This window comes from Tubulanus polymorphus, chromosome 7 (assembly GCF_964204645.1).
Source record: "Tubulanus polymorphus chromosome 7, tnTubPoly1.2, whole genome shotgun sequence".
Taxonomy (NCBI): Eukaryota; Metazoa; Nemertea; class Palaeonemertea; order Tubulaniformes; family Tubulanidae; genus Tubulanus; species Tubulanus polymorphus.
This window is the reverse complement of record NC_134031.1, coordinates 8,020,687-8,039,334: the sequence shown is the minus strand read 5'-3', so window position 1 is coordinate 8,039,334 and position 18,648 is coordinate 8,020,687. Positions and strand designations below refer to the sequence as shown.

Sequence of the window (18,648 nt, the reverse complement as noted above, 5' to 3'; positions counted from 1 at the left end):
ATGGTAAAAATACGCACTGTAAGCACTGTAGATTAGTGATTCACATTCCGCTGGGGATTTTCTCCTACAAATTTCTTTAATTCAAAAAATCATTCAAATTTAAAAGCTTCTCATCCATGGACGCTGAACATAGAAACAAAAATACCGGTATCTTTATTTTCTATGTTCTTAAAATGATGGGTAAGGAATCAACAGGCGCGAAGCTCTACGCTGAAATACTCGGGTACACGACTAAAATACCTGTGGTTTCGTGGTTCCAATATCGCTTGGGAGACCCGAGGTCACCTACGAGGGTATTTATTTTTCTTTTTCTATATTTTTCAATTTCTCACACGTTTTCTACTTAGGCTGACTCATCAAAATCATTGCCCCTAAAATACTTGTGCATGGTTTCCACGGGTAGGCGTAATTAGAGAGTAAAACATTATTTACAAATTGTTGTGATGTTAGATTTTTCCCATTTAAGCAGTTTTCATGAGAAATGTTTGAGACTATCCTATGACCCAATGGGTCATCATCTGATTCGAAATGGGTGGCTAAAATTTTGTTTCTGTATTAGATATGACTGTCACTTAGTGCCTGAATTATTAGGATTATATCTAACTAGTGGTATTAGGCTTATTAATACTGGATATCCGTCTCCCGCTTGAAGATGAATAAAGCAACATATGCCAGAACACAAATAAGCGACACTGACCCAGCCTGTTCTTCCAACTTCTACTCATCAATAACAAAAAATGATATGTATACTTGAGTTGAAAAAATGCTTCATTAATCGGCCCTTATTGGCCTGCGCATTCCATCGCTGCAAGACCTTCAGATACCGAATGCTGAAACGTCTAATAATAACATTGTGATAAGGGTCGCTAGATTGTAACTGCATTCCAAAACGACGTACGCACGCAATTACAATACCATGAAGATACGGGGCTCGTATCTCAGAAGGAAGGGCGTGGATCTCAGAATAACCGCTGCAACAGTCACGCTGCATCCCGTGTATTGTTTATATCATCACCAGGCATAGAATAATTGTTCCCATAACTTAGTTGACAACAGCGAATAGGCGGACCCAATCGAGGTGTTTTCATCACATACGTGATTTCATCACTTAATCTTCATCTTCACGCTTTATAAAAGTTTGAACTCTGTCCAAAGAGGAATATATGCTAGTGCTAGTTGGTCGATAAATCACGGCTGTATTGATAATTGAAGTAGTATAAACATTGAATCGCAAATAGCAGGAAAATGGAGAACGCATGTAAAGTGGGATTATTTGTCGTGTTGATTGTTTCGTTTCATCCGACGATTGGGCAAAGCGTCAACTCTACTGCAGCACCTGTGGCCCGTGAGTATATGATATATAGATACCTATAATTTGTCTAAACATCACTTAATACACCCTAATTTCACCAATCAGAAATGAAACAACATGCTATTGAATGCATTTTATATTTGTCGGTTCAAAAGATGACCAGGCCTTTGTTGTCCATGTATTCTTACGTCCAACTTTGAAATGTAGATGAAAAAATTTGTCTTAGACTGAATAGTCAATAGCTTTTATAGGACACTCAATGTGGACCTGTCGAAGTGAATTATCCACAATCACGAAATAATCAGTCTATCTTATGATAAGCAACTATAGTAGCTATAAAACACGTTCACACGACGCTGGGAAATATTGTTTGCCTGCAGTTCATGAAGGGTATCGCTCAAATCGGATCTTTTAGGACCGTAAAAATGTGTCCGACTTAAGTGATATTCGAGTTGGATGTTATGTATTTCATATATTGTCACAAAAATATCTAAATGAACATCTGAGTTGAACGGTTATCCGAGTTGATCGGATCGGAGTTGGGCAGAGTCTACTGGTACGTCGAATAAAAAGTCTTTTTGGAAGTTTTTAACACACTTTGATGGATTTTTGTGATATTTCGTTAATAAATGCATTCATGCTAATACCAAAATTCTTAGAAAAAATCAATGAATCAAATCAATCATATTAAACAAATCATGATCACAATGCCGGCAGTATATTTTGCCAGAAGTTTTCATAGGACGCATGAATGTTGATTGTCGCATTGTAGCAAAAGTTGGGTGTTCAATAATCAGATTCAATATTCAAGATAGCTCGTCTTAGTTTCACAACGCCCTTAAAAACTATAATGCTGTTAGCGCTGACATATAACGTTACTTAAGTTCGCACTCGCAATCGGTGTTATCTAGTGCTATCAACCTTGCATTGACATTTGGAGAAAATTATTTTTCCTGTTGATAATCATACAACTGCATATTTTTTTAACCATATATTGCGTATTTGTAGCTCATGACATGTTCGGTGATTGTTTCAAGTTTTAGGTTTTACGTATCCATTCACCAGAGGCATTAATTGCAGTTAATTCACCAATTCACTAGTGCGCATTCTGGAATCGTCTTCTAGAAAGTAAGAAATTGATAAATTCTATTCTGTTCTAGCATCAACTTCTGCAATACCGGCAGTTGCGACTTCCGCTTTGGTACCAAATAAACCACTGATCGTAACGAGTATCATGGTAAGTCGACAGAGAGTTTTATCTCGGCATATGTTTTGCCTTACTTTCAAAACCTATTAAAATAAAAGAACATGTGGTATGTAAAAGAATGTCAAGATTGAAACAGAATAACGTAGAAAGAATGCGATGCTTTGATGTTTTCAATTAATACATTTTCGTTGATTCTCAAATCATTTGCGTTCATTTTCGAATAATGTTAGAATCATTAAATTCTATAACGTAAAGTATACTTTCTTATATGTTTTGGTGAAAAAATGACTATCATTTGTAAATTTGAAAACCAACAGTATATTATGAGCACGCCATTGATACATACACCACAAACAATGTGAATCGTTCAATAAATCATTTTTGGTTAGGAAACGCCTTTTCTGAAGATGAGAGACGGGTATCTGAACTATAATGGTAACCGTAGGTACGAAGGATTCATCGTAGATCTAATGGAAGCTCTTGCCAAAGAAGGCAAATTCAGATACATCATGACAACGGTTAAAGATGATAGATATGGCAGCCGTGATGGTAGGGTATAACTCAAAAATTTAACTTAAAAACAAAATGAGCAAACCCATATCGTTTAAATGCATAAAATAGTGGAAGCAGGTCTGCATACATATATCAAAATATATTTTTAGATCACGGTAACTGGAATGGAATGATAGGAGAAGTCAATGATATGGTGATTATACATTTTTTGCTGGGTTAACATTTAACCTAAATGCTTTTAGCATTTCATTCGCTGATACGATTCAATGTCATGACTATCTAGTCCACGAATAGGACAGAGTTTTAAATACGAAAAGTAACGATACTACATGTATCAACTTAATCAGAGTTAGAGTTTCTACGTTTCTGTGGAAGCTCAATTGTTATTCCCTTCGTTTTCTTCCACACGAGAATCTTAGAAAATATCAATTTCTCCGATCGACGGATTTTCATGAAATTCTTTAGGAAGTTTTCAGGTCCTTAAATGTCACAAATGACATGTGGAAATATCTGAATAAGATCAGGGGAATCTTATTTATGTTTTACAATTTTAGGTGCGAACGTCTATTAGTTTTTGAGTTCAGCTTGACGTCAGTGGGACAGTTGTAGTTAACAACTTGAAGTTAATTTTTGTCACCGGTGATACCTTTTTAGGGCCAACCTTTTTGACGCTGGGGAGCAGTATGTGGAAAAATGAGGGTTTTGGCGCTTGCTCTAAAAATATAACAGGAGTTTCCTTAAGCGACCTTTGTGTAGTCCTCGGGGATACGTACGCATCAATATGTATAATTTGACTTCGTGCGTCCTCTGGTTCTCTGGTAGTGCCGTCTAGAAATAAAACAATAGCAAGGAAAATGAGAACGGCATGTCTCGAATTCAGTGAGTTGTGGTCGCTACGAATGCTTGAGTAGGGTATCGGTCACGGAAGAGTGTGGGGCCCTAGATCAAATCTCAAAATTTATTTTCATAGAAATGTCTTCGTTGTATTTCAAAGTCAGAAGACATTTAACATATTGCAGTGGTTTATTTTTCAAATAATGAAAAAGTTCTTAGGTCGTGCCTCCTACAATATATAGAAAAAGATTTCAATTAATACATTACGGATGCAGCCATTTATTCTATTAAACATGGTTGTTGTTGTTGTTGTTGGAATCTCTCATCGCTATGATGAATGAGCAGCAGCCTTTCTAGCTTTGCGTTTGTCCTTGAGCTTGTTGATGCGTTCGGCTTCGAAGGATACGACAGCATTATGACAGTGGGTGCGCCAGAGCAATCTGTCCTGGGCAGAACGTTCCCATGTCTCAGTGTCCATACCACTGGCTTTGAGTTGACGCTTGAGTGAGTCCTTGAAGCGGAGGCGTGGGCGGCATGGTACCCTATGTAAAAAACATGGTACCCTATGTAAAAAAGCAGAGATTCGCAGTGGCTGAGTGGTTTAAGCCGCCGATCACTGGTCTCGTCATTCCAGGGTTTATGGGTTCAAACCCTGGTGGCGATAGAGTTTCTTGGCCGAAGGTTCTTCTCTGGTCTCTCCCCCATTGGGAAAAAAGAAACATCGAACCCGCTTATAATGCCCTGCGTGGCGCTAGGTTGAGGGTTTAAAAAAAACGTAAAAAAGCAATCAATTACCCATTAAATTAGTTCATATTCCGTGCGATAGGTGGCAAAATAGTAAAACGTCTGTATTTCTGTTGAACAGCAGTGTCATTACAAAAATATATTAATATCTTGCGTCCGGGGCATGAGGTAAATAGATTTATATCTGATTTGTGAATTAAAAACAGAAATTCAGGAGCTTATGGTGAGAAATAACTGGTCAGAAACTCCGAATTAGCAATAAGAATAATTTTATCTCCATTTTTTGACGAGACATACGTATCTCGTCAAAAATCAAAATCTTTTAGCCCACTTGGTAATTCAGTCCCAGCGGGCTATTGCGTTCACCTTTTGTCCGTCGTCCATTCGTGTGTCCGTAGACGGAATCCAGTTATTCTGGGAAGTTTTGAAGACGCTTCAATGGATTGTCTTGATCTTTGGTTTATACATGGTATCTACCCTAGATACATCTTCTGCCCATCAAAAACTTGCCCGATCAGAATCAAAATGGCCAACTGGCAGCCATTGCTCTTTCCCAAAATCTGCACTTTTTATACATTTGTGACGTTTTCAAGGGAAATTTTTAAAACGCTTTAATTATCAGTTATCTTGCTCTTTCACATATTTTTGTATCCCCCATGGCGAATTAGCACGAGAAAAATGTGGTCCATCTGACACAAGATGGCCGTCATGTGACCATTTTAGTGCTAAAAAGGTCATTCCGAAATCTGTAGCTTCCGAATGGTGTTCCATTTTTCCTTGAAATTATTGATGGTTGTACTTTGAGAAGGGCTAAACATATCAGATGTATCAACATATCTCGCTCGAGAAAACAGAAACTTTTTGGGTTCTCGTGAGAGAAAACATTATTTTGTAATAACATGCATCTTGAATTAATTTTGACATTGTCTTATAGAAAGCTGATTTGGCTGCGGCTGCATTGACTGTGACTGACCTACGTAAAAAAGTTGTAGATTTCAGTGACACGATCATGGAAAACGGAGTAACGATAATGGCCAATAAAAAAGACATCAACCCGTACGGATCAGGGGTGAAAGGCTTAGCATATTTCCTTTCTCCGTTCACTGTAGGATCATGGCTGCTTATCTTAGTGTCTTTTCTTTTAGTAAGTTCATAAAATGAAAGAAGATAACATCCTTTTGTATTCAGTGTTTCAAATATTATCCATTATTGTAAACAGGCTTTGAAACGCGGTATGAAAATTAGAATAATAATCATTATTACTATTATTACTATTTATAATTACTATTAAAGAATTAATGTCACACTTTCTAACACGAGGAACAGCTGGTTTGATTAGTCCTTTCACTTAAAGGTGGCCGCCCTTCTAACAGCATTCAACTACTTTCATCCATACGAATATCGTGCCAGATCCAGACGAGGAGAAGTAGAGGATAAAACCAATCCTGGCAAAGCCATCAAGGATAGTCTATGGTTTGCGATTAGTACCATGTTTTTACAAGGTAAAGTACAACAACAATTCGAAATGTTAAGAACTTTATGATACTAGGCTCATTCCCTGATAAGCCATTCTCGCCTTACCAGGGTTTGCCTGCCGCCCGCAGCTGGAGCTCACGCCAACACAAACTCTGGCCGCAAACCCTCATTGGTTATTACATCGCCCACGATTCCTTGGGCGGACGGGTTCCCGCTCAGCGCCACCAGTCACCAGCGGGTGGCAATCAAAACCTGGCAAGCGAGGATGTGATAAGCCGACAGGGACCTTCTTATCTTTGTATATCGTCTTTTTTTAACAGGTTTCTATAGATCCCCGCTGTCAATAGCATCGCGTACAGCAGCTGCGTTTTGGTTTTTTTTCGTTCTTGTGACCATAGCTACGTATCTCGCCGGTCTCGTCTATTTCTTCTCAAACGTATCGCAAGAGGCATCATTCACAAAGCTGGAGGACCTCGTTCACGAAAATGATATCAAGCAAGTGAAACCACGCAGCTAAATTGTAAAAGTTATTAAAATGTTCATTTGTATAAATGTTACCAAGGATGACTTGAAGTGATTTAGTTTTCTCAATACTATGCGGTTCATCCATCCGGGTTGCAGTGATCAACGAATCTAAATCTCCAATCGATTTCTGATCTAATCATTGGTTTTATCATCTTGAAAACTTGATAATACCCATCAACTTTTAATCTGATAACATACACACTTCGTCGACTTGCTTCATGTAGAAGAGCTAATAGATAAAAATTGTAACCTGACTAGATGAACACATATGTAACCCAAAAATTGGGTAGATCAAATTAGCAGGCTTTTTTCAAACCTGCCATTTTCTTCCCGGTCTAGTTTAATTTAAAATCAATAAATTTCAAAAAATGGGAGCAAAGCTGATTGGATATAATGGTTTAATCATATATGATATTGATGCTGATGGCTCTCAGAGAAAAGAATACATAATAAAATACCGTATTTTTGAAGTGAAACCAGGCAAAAACAGCTACGGTTAACCATTATTTTTCTAAGCATCGAATGTTTTACTTTATTAGGATCGGTACGATTTATGGTGGTTCGACCATATCGTTTTTCAAAAATTCTCCGGACAAGGATAGCATTAATTTCAAGGCATATATGAAAATCATCGCCGATGGAAAATCCAATTTCGTCAACAATGCCCACGAAGCAGTCAGTAAGGTAAAACAAGGTGGATACGCATTTATTGGGGAATCTAGCTACATCGATTACAGCGTAGCAAGAGATCCAGATTGCAGTCTAGTAGAGGTAAATTGACTGTTGTTCTTGTTAAACGGTCCGCATCTGTAAAATATCTCATTGAAAACTTGTTACCATTAAAAATTGCAGGTTGGAGGAATCATTCAGCCGCGCAATCATGCCATCGCCTTCAAACAAGGGTCACCTTATGTGGCTCTGTTCAATAAGGCGATCCGGGCGGTTAAAGCGAGTGGAGAACTCGAACGACTACATGATAAATGGTGGCATGCAGGTCAACCGTGCGCGGACACCAAAATAATGCCAGTTGCAGACTCTGCAAAATCAAAATCACCAGAGAAACGAAAGCCGCTGTTTGCGGTAAGCATTGCCATTTTCGTGCAATAAATTCGTTAAAAAGGCTACTTCTATGTTGACTATGTTATGATTTTCATCCCTCGGCCGGTAGGCGTGCAGACGTGTATCGAACGCGATTCATACAAAAAGACATTACCTCATGTCTCATGTTCCGACCGTAGTATGATATTTCAGTTATTTTGTAACACCGTAGTCTATTTTTGATCAAAACATCCACATTTGAACTCCCTCCCACTTTTCATTTCAATCCATCATCTCTGAACCCTCCTTGTGTTCATTCAAATTATAAACATTTTCATCGGTCGATTGGTTGCCAGCGTAGCTCCATTTGCACATTGCTTTGTCGTCTGGAAAGTTGAAAGTGTTAAACATTAATCCGATTAATGTTTAGGTTTGAGCTCGAATTTTGGGTAAATGGTTGTACAGAAAAGGCTCACACGGAGATAGTACCCACCTCAACATGTCTACATAGCCCGTTTGAGCCACGATCATCAAAATATATCCTGTATCACAAGATTATTCGATATTTCAAACAATTTAAGCAATTGTCTTCTAAACAGTTCTATTAGAAATGTATATACGTACATTGTCACTGAGAATTACATTTCTATCTTCAGGTGCCTGTTCCCCTTGATGTGTTTGGTGGTCCTCTTATATTATTATTGTCTGGGTTGATTCTGTCGGTAACGATAGCTGTATTTGAAATCGTCTACTACAAACTACGTGGGCAGGTTCGTTATGAAACACAGGAACTCGACAATAATGCACTACAGAACAGGAAATATCTATATGGCGGCAGGAACGCTATTTTTGCAATTTTAAAGATATCCTAAAGATTTATACTTATAGAATATTGCTAGTACATGAAACAGCTTATGATTGTAGAAAGTGGTCTATGGAAATGTAACTGGCTATTCACTCATTGTTTAAGCCCGTAAGATCTATTCGACTCACATCGGGATGTAAAACGACTGTACTTTCATTTTATATTTTCAGAAAACGCCTCGTAGGAAACCGCTTTCCGTTTACAACGAAGAAAACTCGAATGAAAAGGAAGCGAAAATTTAGAACTTATCGCACAATTAACTGAACTTTGAATCATTGAAAAAAAACATTAAATTTTGTGTAGTATCTTTTATAGAATTCATCATTGTACATGTACATAAAGAAACTTGCATAAACGATGTGACAACCTCGATTTTCACATCGGTTGCTAGACATGTAATTTCTGCTAATAGTAATATTCTCATGAATCATTTAGAATCAACTCAGCCGCAAATTATCTATTGTGCTTCATCTCCACGTATGTATATATACATAATTGCGTATGATATCTGTACAAATTTAAAAGCAAGATTTATTATTCAAAGACTAAAAATGAAAAAAATGGAGGACAAACCTTTTCGAACTGGTGTGTATGAATAACTAAAAACAGGGGATTTGTAAACAGGGTAGGTCAAGTTAAGTAAATTTCTGAGTGGGTAGATGATCATCCTCCCTCTGCAGGGACTCGAACCTGATGGCATCGCTACACTCAGCCACGACACGAACCCCTGCATCAGTAGACCGGGTGCGCAGTTTTCCGAACGAAAACTGGCGGCACCAATCAGATTGCTCGTTGTATAATCGTTGAGGCAAATTTCAAGGAAGAACTATAAATGGGAAAACCCGGGCTAAAATAAAACGGGATTTCTGATTGGCTAAAAATCACATCATCTGAACTGCGCATGTATCTGCGCACACGGTCGATTATGGCAGGGTTTCGTGCCGTGGCAATCTCGATGCCATCAGGTTCGAATCCCTGCCGGGGGAGGATGGTAGATGATTGGCGGTTATCGAGGCAAAAAGTAATATGCTTTGAAAGAAGAAAATTATGCGGAGAAAAACCATTGTTTCAATTGGTGCTAACAGTGAAGTGACTAGTAATTAAAGCTGCAGACTGGCCTTTTTCTAATTTCTTGGAGCGCGGATTTTTTCAAAGAAAATGGGAGGGCGTAGGGAAAAGAATCAAAACAAAAAATCTATGCGTCTAAAAGCAAGAAACAGGAAGAACAGGAAAGAAAATAAAAATAATGTTTTTTTGTAGCTGTGATTTGAAAAATTGGAGAAATGAACGGAATCTAACTTTTCTTGCATAAATAACGAGATTGAAATTAAAATGAGCAAATTCTGATGAAAACACCAAGGAGGACTGACAACATCTCTAATTTGACGATTGTTGCAGAATTCTGGCCGCCGGATCCGTGCTACACGTAATTGAAAAAGACCATAGTGTAATTACTAGATATATAGATATTCATAACTTTATGGGTTTTAGTTTAAGTTAAATTCGAATTTGAATCGATGACTAGTGTTTCAAACATAATAAGCTATGCCACTGCCCAGTTTTGTGTTTAATATATATATCTATCATGTGATCTTCTCCATCTCGCATATGAACGCGTTCAGATGGATAGTAAGAGGTGGGCATCAACCACACCGACAATTTGACTGTGAAGAAGCTGAATGCTTCCTCAATTCAATTAACGTCTTAATCAGAATCACGGGGAAATTGATTCTGACAATCGGTTCATTACGCGCCGAACATAAGATCGATTGAAAAAGTGTTGATGATACCGACCCCGTGTTTTCAAAAAATTGAAACGGCTTGATTCAGAAACCTCGAATCGCATCGTATAAAATCTTCAAGACGAAGATGATATTATAATTTGTTTCCCAAAACAAAAATAAGAACATTTGTATCTCATGTGGTAATGATGGCTTCCAAAATACATTACCTCCCTTTTACAAATTTCGAAGTCATGGAATTTTAATCAAATTTGAGGATTAGTGAATTTTTTAACGAAATTATGGTAAAATAAACTTACATAAGATAACATAAAAGATTACATAATATTACATAAAATAACATACATAATTATGCGCATCGGGGATGGTAACAATTCATCGATCCTCAATTGACAATCATGGAAAAAGTTATGAAAAAACTTTTGTGTATGGTCATTTAGCTTATTTGGATTCAAAATTGGAGAAAATTGTCGATGTTTGTCATATGTATGATGGTTTACTATCGAATTACGAGATTTTTAAATACAATGTCAAACCTCATCTTGTAGCTTTCTAAAACAGTTTTGTTTAATCTTATACCTGATGCAACATTCCGACTTGACAAATCGGACTGCCCGGTCAAAGGTGTCAGTAGAAATTCTTCACCAGGGGATTTTGGAAAAGCCAAGAACTATATTCAAAGCAAGGGCCGTCCGTATAGAGGACCTGTCAGACCTATACATTTGAAGCTCCCTTTTGACCAACTTAAAGTTTGAGATTTTGAATACTGGTGAGAACTATCAGATCTACTGCAACAGTTTTGTTTCGTGAGAAAAAGTCCAGGCAGATAGAACTGAACGTAAATATGACGGTTCCTCCCGAAAAAAAAGTTGAAACTCGCATCGCAAACCTGTGTACGTGAATAGATAGCGTTTTACCCTGCAACGGCATGTACAGTAGCGTTCGGAACGCTGGAGATGTCCAGAGATAGGAGTTACAACGACCAATCAATCTGGACCGAGTAGGTTCTTTTCTTACGAAAGACCCAAAATTAAAAAAACACCCATCAAACGAGTCTCGGGTCTGTACTGCGCTACAGCGTATTACTGAGGAATGATTCCGCAGCAATTGGTACCAAATTCACGAACGGGCATCGCCATTCGACCCAGAAGTGACGTAATAAAACGGTTAACTCTCCGTCCCTCGCCAGGTATTCGAACCTGGTATCTAGACAGCCACGGCTCAAAATCCTGCTTGATTTGCCCGTTTGCGCGGCTCAGGTGATGTCATTATTAGCTAATCAGAAATTACGTCTTATTTTGGGCCGGGTTTTTATAATTTATCCGTGAAATTTATCATCTTGAACCCTCAAATGAAACAATTTTTGAACCCCCAATTGAGAAAACCTCTCAACTTTATAGAAATGTAGTATATAGATGAAGTATCTATCCCCTATCGTCAATTATACATGCATTTTCGCTAAGCTACGTCGTTGCGGAAAATGGACCCAAAATGTTCACACAGAAAAATATGAATCGTTAATGATTTTCACGGACCCACATTTAAAGGATAAGATTTCTTTCTACCGGATGGTCAAGTTGAAAATGAATTGATATGTTTTCAGGATGTCTTGGTTGATATGGTCACACAAGAGCACCGCGCCATAGGCGTCGCATTTAGATCGGCGAGAATGGCCGGATCTCGATCAACTAGAGATTATCTATTGGAGCTAATAATCGAACGCACATTATTTCGGCCTTACGCATTTCATAGTGCTGGCCATCTTGTAACTCCGAACCCCTATCGCAGTGAGGACCTGTTCCTTTGTAATCAAATTGAAGATGAAAGACATTTTCTCCTTGTCTGTTCCGCTCATTCATATATCCACAATGCATTTCTTGGCCGCATCTGCGAAATTATTGTATCCTTAATAGGCAATACATTTATAATCTACCATTTCTAGTATCTTATTCTGTATGTTCACTTTATACGTATTTCTCCAATAATATGTAGTTTATTGATATGCCAATCCATTTTTTCTTTTTTTCATTTTGATTAATTTGATAGCTTTTTGTCGTTTTATCCTGTATTAAACTTCATTACTGTGTTTTACCGATGATAAGCTATGTTAGAGGGGTATTTTTAAGAGAGGTTAAGTTGAATTTACATACACAAAATTGTGCTACATTTCGAATCGGTGTCAGATCTTTAGTGTGTTTATAAGTGCGACGGCTATACATGCAGTGAATCTACGTGTACAAGATGGGTCGTCAACTTTTATCTGCATTAAAGTTTGAGGTAACAATAACATGTACGTAGTAGTAGACGTCGAATGTGGCAGGATACGTTGACAAATTACACAGGCAGTTCTTAATGAAGACCTACGCATTCAGACGGAGTTTCTGCGGTACCTCTATTTACATGATGTGCACGTTGTCGTGTGTAGTCAATTTCTGTTTCTCATTAAGTCGATGTAGTCAACGACATCAGATAACAAAATTAGAAGGGATGTGCGTCAGCGCCATGCGCTATACTCACCTATATCCTACTTGGGCCAAACAGATCCTTGATTTCTTGCTTTTAAATTCTTTTTATCGTTCCTGATGTTTCCTTCACAGCCGGCCCAGGAAAATTGAATCGACAGCATTTGACTTGACTTACTTCGATATCGTTCGAGCTGTTTATCTGGGTTCCATCATTCGTGTTAAGACAGGTCATGTCGTCGTGGTCCTGTTCAATGGGTGTCGATATAGGCCCAATACATCATTTTGAACGGCAATTGGCGTTAAATATTGAGACTACCACGTTTTATCTATGGGCCAGTAGCAACATACGTATTTGGTACCAATAGACGGGTAGGTTATATAAGTATTAAGTATACAGTTGTTAACTGACAGTAGCTAATTGCGATAATCATATATCCTATAAAAATAACAAACCTTGCGTCTTAAAGTTGCTGTTGGAATTTAATTAACACAAAAGTAGTTATCTATATTTCTTTTATTACGCAGCGGTATGAACCTGTTCCTGGCAAATAACCACGCGGGGTGAAGGTCAAAAAAACATTTGGGAAATTGCATTACCACCTACATCGGGCGTCGACAAGAGAAGATCTACAAAATATAAGTATGTGCTACTTGTAAAAAACATTGATTCCAATAACTCATGCCAGCTACTATACAAGGATGATGTTTAATATCATAATTTACGCTGTCTGTTAGTATTGATTGCATCGTGATTATCAACGTTTCCATTCTTAGGTAGTTTTTTAAGATTTGAAACCGTCAACCTGGCTTAATTCTTCATCGGGATAGTCGCATTTACGTGTATTTTGTATTTCGATACATTCAGTTCGCATTACCATTTGGATGTCACCAAACATAATGATGGTGCCAGGGTATATATCACGACTTGGGCAATGTCTCAAACTTCCTACCGATACCTACGTACCTCCTGCAGCATCAAATCCAGTTTTCTTCGCAAAAGCCGCCAGACATCTACCTTGACAAACCAATTTTCTCCTAGAACCTTTTGATTCACACTTCTCTCTGTGACACTTGAGCATCCATAGACACGCCTTTGGACAGGATTTGATGTTTCTAAACTCATCAACGGCACAAAACCCTTCACACGTACGTTCTTCGTCCCGATACGGTCTGGGACCACAGTTACCCAGTCCCAGTGCTGAAATATAATTATTAAAAGAATTTAAAAAAGATTAAATTATGAAAAAGATAAACGAATCGTGAGAGAAAGCATGGAGCCATTACTCCATATTTCCTACCTATAACGACCAATATTACGGTCACTTCTTTTCTATGCAGTACTGTCATATTTTCGATTCTACTTCGAGCTCAGCATATGACCGATTCCTCGTAACGCAACGATAGCCCTCAATTTGGTGAACACAATTTATCTTGTTATCCATGATAAACACGTTCCTGAAAGTGTTTGCGAATAGAAAACGGTATCCGGTCATATGTTGCTTCGCATGACTTTTCATCGAACTCACGTATTAAATGATTGATTATGTTGGAGGCTTTTAGAAAGAAGCTCATAATCGAGCAACCGTTTTCTTCCAAGAAGCAAAATTATGAATCATTTTACAATACGTTATAATACAGCCCATAGCCTCGATGAGTTACTTTGCTTTATCAAGTGGAATGCAGAAATCCATTAAGGCATTTTAAATCTAAGTAAGTGAAAATGGTTTAGGTTTGCCATTTATACGTATCCGAAAACCAGTATTTGCGAGGTGATAAAACAAACGATATTGTTTAAGGAAGCGACTTGGCGGCATTATCGCCAATACAGTATGTGATATTACATGTATGGAGGCTGTATAAGGGTCATACAAATATTTCTTGATTTTTTCGTCATTTCGTCATAAAAGATATTTCCAGCAAAATATATTTGCAAGTCAAAAAAGATTACGTCATAAAGAAGTTCCAGCAATAAATGCAAAAACAATTCCTCCGTGATGAATAAATCGCATTAGCATCTAAAAATAATTTCATTATGAAAAAAGTAATCACCTTTAAAACATTTTCGTGAGTAAAAATAATTCCCCAATTTGTCACCAAGTTGGATTTGAGACAGTCGTACGCTCTCAAGGTAAATACAAGTGGGAAGAAATGAGATTTATCATTCGTCTATTGTTTCAGCAAAATGCCGATAATTTATCAATCTGCTGATATTTTCATGTTTAACTTAGTATTACAGACTTGACCATTCATTCAAAAATAGTAGGAGACTATCAAATCTTGAGAAATTACGATTTTCAGCAAAACAAGTGATATGTGAATTTGTATTCGTATCTTTTCGTTCGTTTTCATCCTCAAAATGTCTGTGAAACCAAAATAATCATCTTTTAAGGTTTGTATGATATATCTTATATTTTTCCGTTTTATAGTTGTCTTTGATTGAAAAATAGAAATCTATAGTGAATCATTGACAGTAAAAATGGGAAATCATTTCTATTACTAAAGGAAAGCCCGTGGAAACCACGGGCGATTTTTAAACGTAGAAATCCGAGTTATTAATTCATTGCACATGAATTGAATAGGAGCATATTAAAGTGGCCCATTAAGTGGTGTGATCACTTGGGCCCATAGAGACCATATTGGATCTCGGGACCGACTTGACCTGTGCCCGAGGGTCTCAAGTCAGTGGCTATGCCAGTAGACCCATGCGCACTTTGTGAACAGTAGGAGAAACTACGAAAATTTGGTAACTGGCCCACCGCATAAATCCAAAAATACACTTTCAATGGAAACCATGCCTAAGCGATAAAACACGTCCAGTAACGACGGAGCAATCGGACGACAATTCGGTATTATTATGTCGGGATGTGGTACTATGAAGTGGGACTGAACTGGCCATTGAACTCTGCTGTATTTGTGTATTCAATGCTATATATATTTGTTATTAAAATATATTCGGTGACCGTCATATTTGCAGCAATGTATTAATATACGTGTGAGAGTAAGTCGGGAGGCATTGGTAAGGTCAAGCTGATCGTTGTTATACTGAATTTCGTTTCTGGTCTCTCGTCGAACACTACAATTGATCCAAAAATATGCAACCTACCGATGCGAAAGATATGTTAAATCATTTTAAGACGTTACAACTCAAACAACGATTCTGATCACAACTCTTTTATTAGGCATTCAATTCATATTCATGGAATGTATTAGTTTTTGCAGCATTTTCCAATACCCCAGCTGCAACAGTTGCTGCTAGGTCCACCAATCAGCCAGTAGGTTCCCTGACCGAGACCGAATCTACCTGGGCAGAAACATGGTACACCTCTCTTGGCAATATGTACTTCATCTGTAATTCAAAAAGATCACGTTAGCAAATCTAAAAACTGTACGAAAATTTTATACATCAGACGAAACTATTTTGATTATTAAAAAAATTAATAAAAAAATACCTGCTGCGTTGGCGGCTCCGAGGACCATGAAAATGGCCAAAGCCACGATCAAAGTTTTAGTAAACATTCTGAAAATAGATTTTCGATAAAATCATTTGACGATTGAGCGTTCGTTTTGGTATTATTTTTTTTCATAGAAACGTGCTTACCTGGTTGTTATTGGTGTCTGTGTTGATACAACAGTAAATTTCAATTGCCAAAATCCTGCATTTATTGTCTCAAATAAGCAACAGCCTGTGGTGGGATTTGCATCCGATATTAAATGCCTCTTGGATTATTCAAAAAATTATTCATGATTTTTCATCGTGACATGTGTGAAAATAAGTATTCAAAAGTTTGGTTGTTTTTTTCATGTGTGTTTGCAAAAATGGGATACCTGGCTTAATATCATCGATCAAAAGTGTTGGTTTGATAACTTATGACTTATACGTAGGTTGACTCATTGGAACACTCATTCTCATCTTTCAACCATTCCAGAATGCATTACTATACGATCCCAACGAAGTTGGCTTGGTTGGTTTTAGAGTCTACATTGAGGCCCCTCCTGTCAAAATTGTGTTGGGAGATGAATGGGACGTTGAGATAGAAATATCTGGTGTATTTCAGACGTTTTTTGACGCCTTATAAAACGTTACCATTATGAAACCTAAACAATGCTAACCATTCAGCGTCATTTTACAAACGACAGCCGTAAATCGATGTGCAAAACGTCACAGGTTTATGTGTACACAAACAAGCTATCTGGCAAAATATTATTGACATAGATGTAGAATGGCTTCCTGTGATTATATAATGACCTATATTTGAACGTTGAAATGTTATATTGCATTGAATATCATTAGAAGACGTATTGTAATAGTAAAGGATGTATGATTATATCAGAAGCGGCAGGCATAAATAGAAATGATAAGTAAATCGGATTATTCGGTTAAATGGCGGATGTATACACGATGCGGAAGTTTGATATAAAAGGTAGACCCTGACGTGGGCATGCCGGTGGAATGACGAAGCTATCTACGATGTGTGTAGGGCCGGCGTGAATTTCATCAGCGGCTACAAGCGGTCAATATGAAAATGTGTAAACATATAATTTCAATATTCAATCGTTTGTGAAAATATGTTTGATATTAGGAGTATGCAAGTTTTGTGAGATTAGCAATTTATAATAGCATAGCTGTCATATACGGCTCCGTGTCCTCTGACGGCATGTGTATTAGGTGACAATTCAATCCAATTCTTTATTGATCCTTATTACATTGAAATTCCGGGATAAAATTCCGAAATTCAATAAATACAAATTTTAAAATAAATTAATACAACATACATGACACACGGGTAATTCATACAGAACAACATAAGCATGTTATTTTTAATGACAATGTCTACTTCAACCCACCCAGACTCAAGACTCTAGGATATCGAGTGACAGCCAAACCCGTGGCCCGGGCCCGGGGACCGGGCCGGCTGGCTAGGCCACACGATATGCTCGAAGTCATGATGAAGCAGACATCAGAAGAGCTCTTTCTTCATCCATGGAGGCAATGAAGTTGCAGACCAGCTTAGAGGCATAAGTAAATGAAGTCGGTCGCAAGTTCGCGATCAATTATTGAGAATTTTCAATAAAAATATTTAAACCACTACTAGAGTCGAAGACCTGTATCATCTACCCAATCGCCAAATCTCATCATTCCCCAAAATTTCTTAAAACTTCGATTTCAAATTTGCAATTCCACATTAGCTTAGCCCAGAAATTCTACATTTTTTTCCCAGGAGTCAAATAATTTGGCTAATACTGGCTACATACAGTATTTAGAATTCGTTACTATATTACTATCTTGTTTTGCAGTCTCGAAAGAATCTGACCCTTAATTTGAAAACGCCCATTAATTCGGCACTTGTTCAACCCATGGAAGATGATCGTTTGTTTGTCTATCTGCTAAACGTCGACCACACCTTGATTTCTCGAGAGAAAACCTATGAGCAGTCACCGCAAGATGATCCTTCTTAGTATCAGTTTGAAAAAGTGAAAAAAGTCGCTCATCTTAAAACCCGAACCAATGTCGATTTCCTTGAAACCCATATAAATATTGCTAAAAAGCGGTGGAGTTGAATAAATTTGAGTGACATAAAATTGCAAGCTGTGGCTTAGGTGTTTATTTTAGTAACATTGAAAATACATGAAAATATCTTCATCGAAAATGCAAAGCTTTTGTTTTTATGCATACGTGATAAGTATCATCTGAAAAGCCGATTTCATGTAAATAGGCCCTATATCGCTATAAAAGAAATTATTTTTACCAGTTTTGGTTGTTGGATTGTCTACGCATTCATACACCTACTCATTCAGGTAAGTTTCTCAATAATCTAAATTCATTTGCATTTTTTACTCAGATACCTTTATACGTGATAATTCATTTTGTTTCATACAATTTTCAGAATGTTTACCAAAACTCTTTTCGTTGCCTTGGCCGTTTTCAT

General features: G+C 37.5%; 1 protein-coding gene and 1 long non-coding RNA gene across 4 annotated transcripts; one reads left to right on the top strand and one right to left on the bottom strand.

Annotated features, from left to right (window-relative positions):
* The first annotated feature begins 970 nt into the window (after positions 1–970).
* LOC141908973 (glutamate receptor ionotropic, kainate 3-like) lies at positions 971–10,789 on the top strand. 3 transcript variants are annotated; one of them, XM_074799278.1, is made up of 11 exons: positions 971–1,345; positions 2,473–2,549; positions 2,909–3,068; positions 3,182–3,225; positions 5,545–5,754; positions 5,965–6,112; positions 6,407–6,581; positions 7,151–7,382; positions 7,464–7,691; positions 8,306–8,419; positions 8,685–10,789. In XM_074799278.1, the coding sequence occupies exons 1-11, from the start codon at positions 1,246–1,248 to the stop codon at positions 8,754–8,756; spliced, it is 1,560 nt and encodes a 519-aa protein (XP_074655379.1). In that variant the 5' UTR covers positions 971–1,245; the 3' UTR covers positions 8,757–10,789. The 3 variants fall into 3 exon arrangements, with proteins under 3 accessions (XP_074655379.1, XP_074655381.1, XP_074655380.1); XM_074799280.1 differs by lacking the exon at positions 971–1,345 and adding an exon at positions 1,661–1,868; XM_074799279.1 differs by lacking the exon at positions 971–1,345 and adding an exon at positions 2,289–2,355.
* Positions 10,790–15,969: 5,180 nt separating this feature from the next.
* LOC141908005 (uncharacterized) lies at positions 15,970–16,345 on the bottom strand. The gene is made up of 3 exons (XR_012619570.1): positions 16,320–16,345; positions 16,171–16,238; positions 15,970–16,067 (listed from the first exon to the last, which is right to left on the bottom strand). It is a non-coding gene; the product is annotated as an uncharacterized LOC141908005 (long non-coding RNA).
* Positions 16,346–18,648: the final 2,303 nt, after the last annotated feature.

Coding starts and splice junctions, on each gene's coding strand:
- LOC141908973 (XM_074799278.1), top strand. CDS start 1,246: ATGGAGAACGCATGTAAAGTGGGATTATTTGTCGTGTTGATTGTTTCG. Junction 5,755..5,964: donor TCTTAGTGTCTTTTCTTTTA/GTAAGTTCATAA, acceptor TTTCACTTAAAG/GTGGCCGCCCTTCTAACAGC. Junction 6,582..7,150: donor GTTCACGAAAATGATATCAA/GCAAGTGAAACC, acceptor TTACTTTATTAG/GATCGGTACGATTTATGGTG.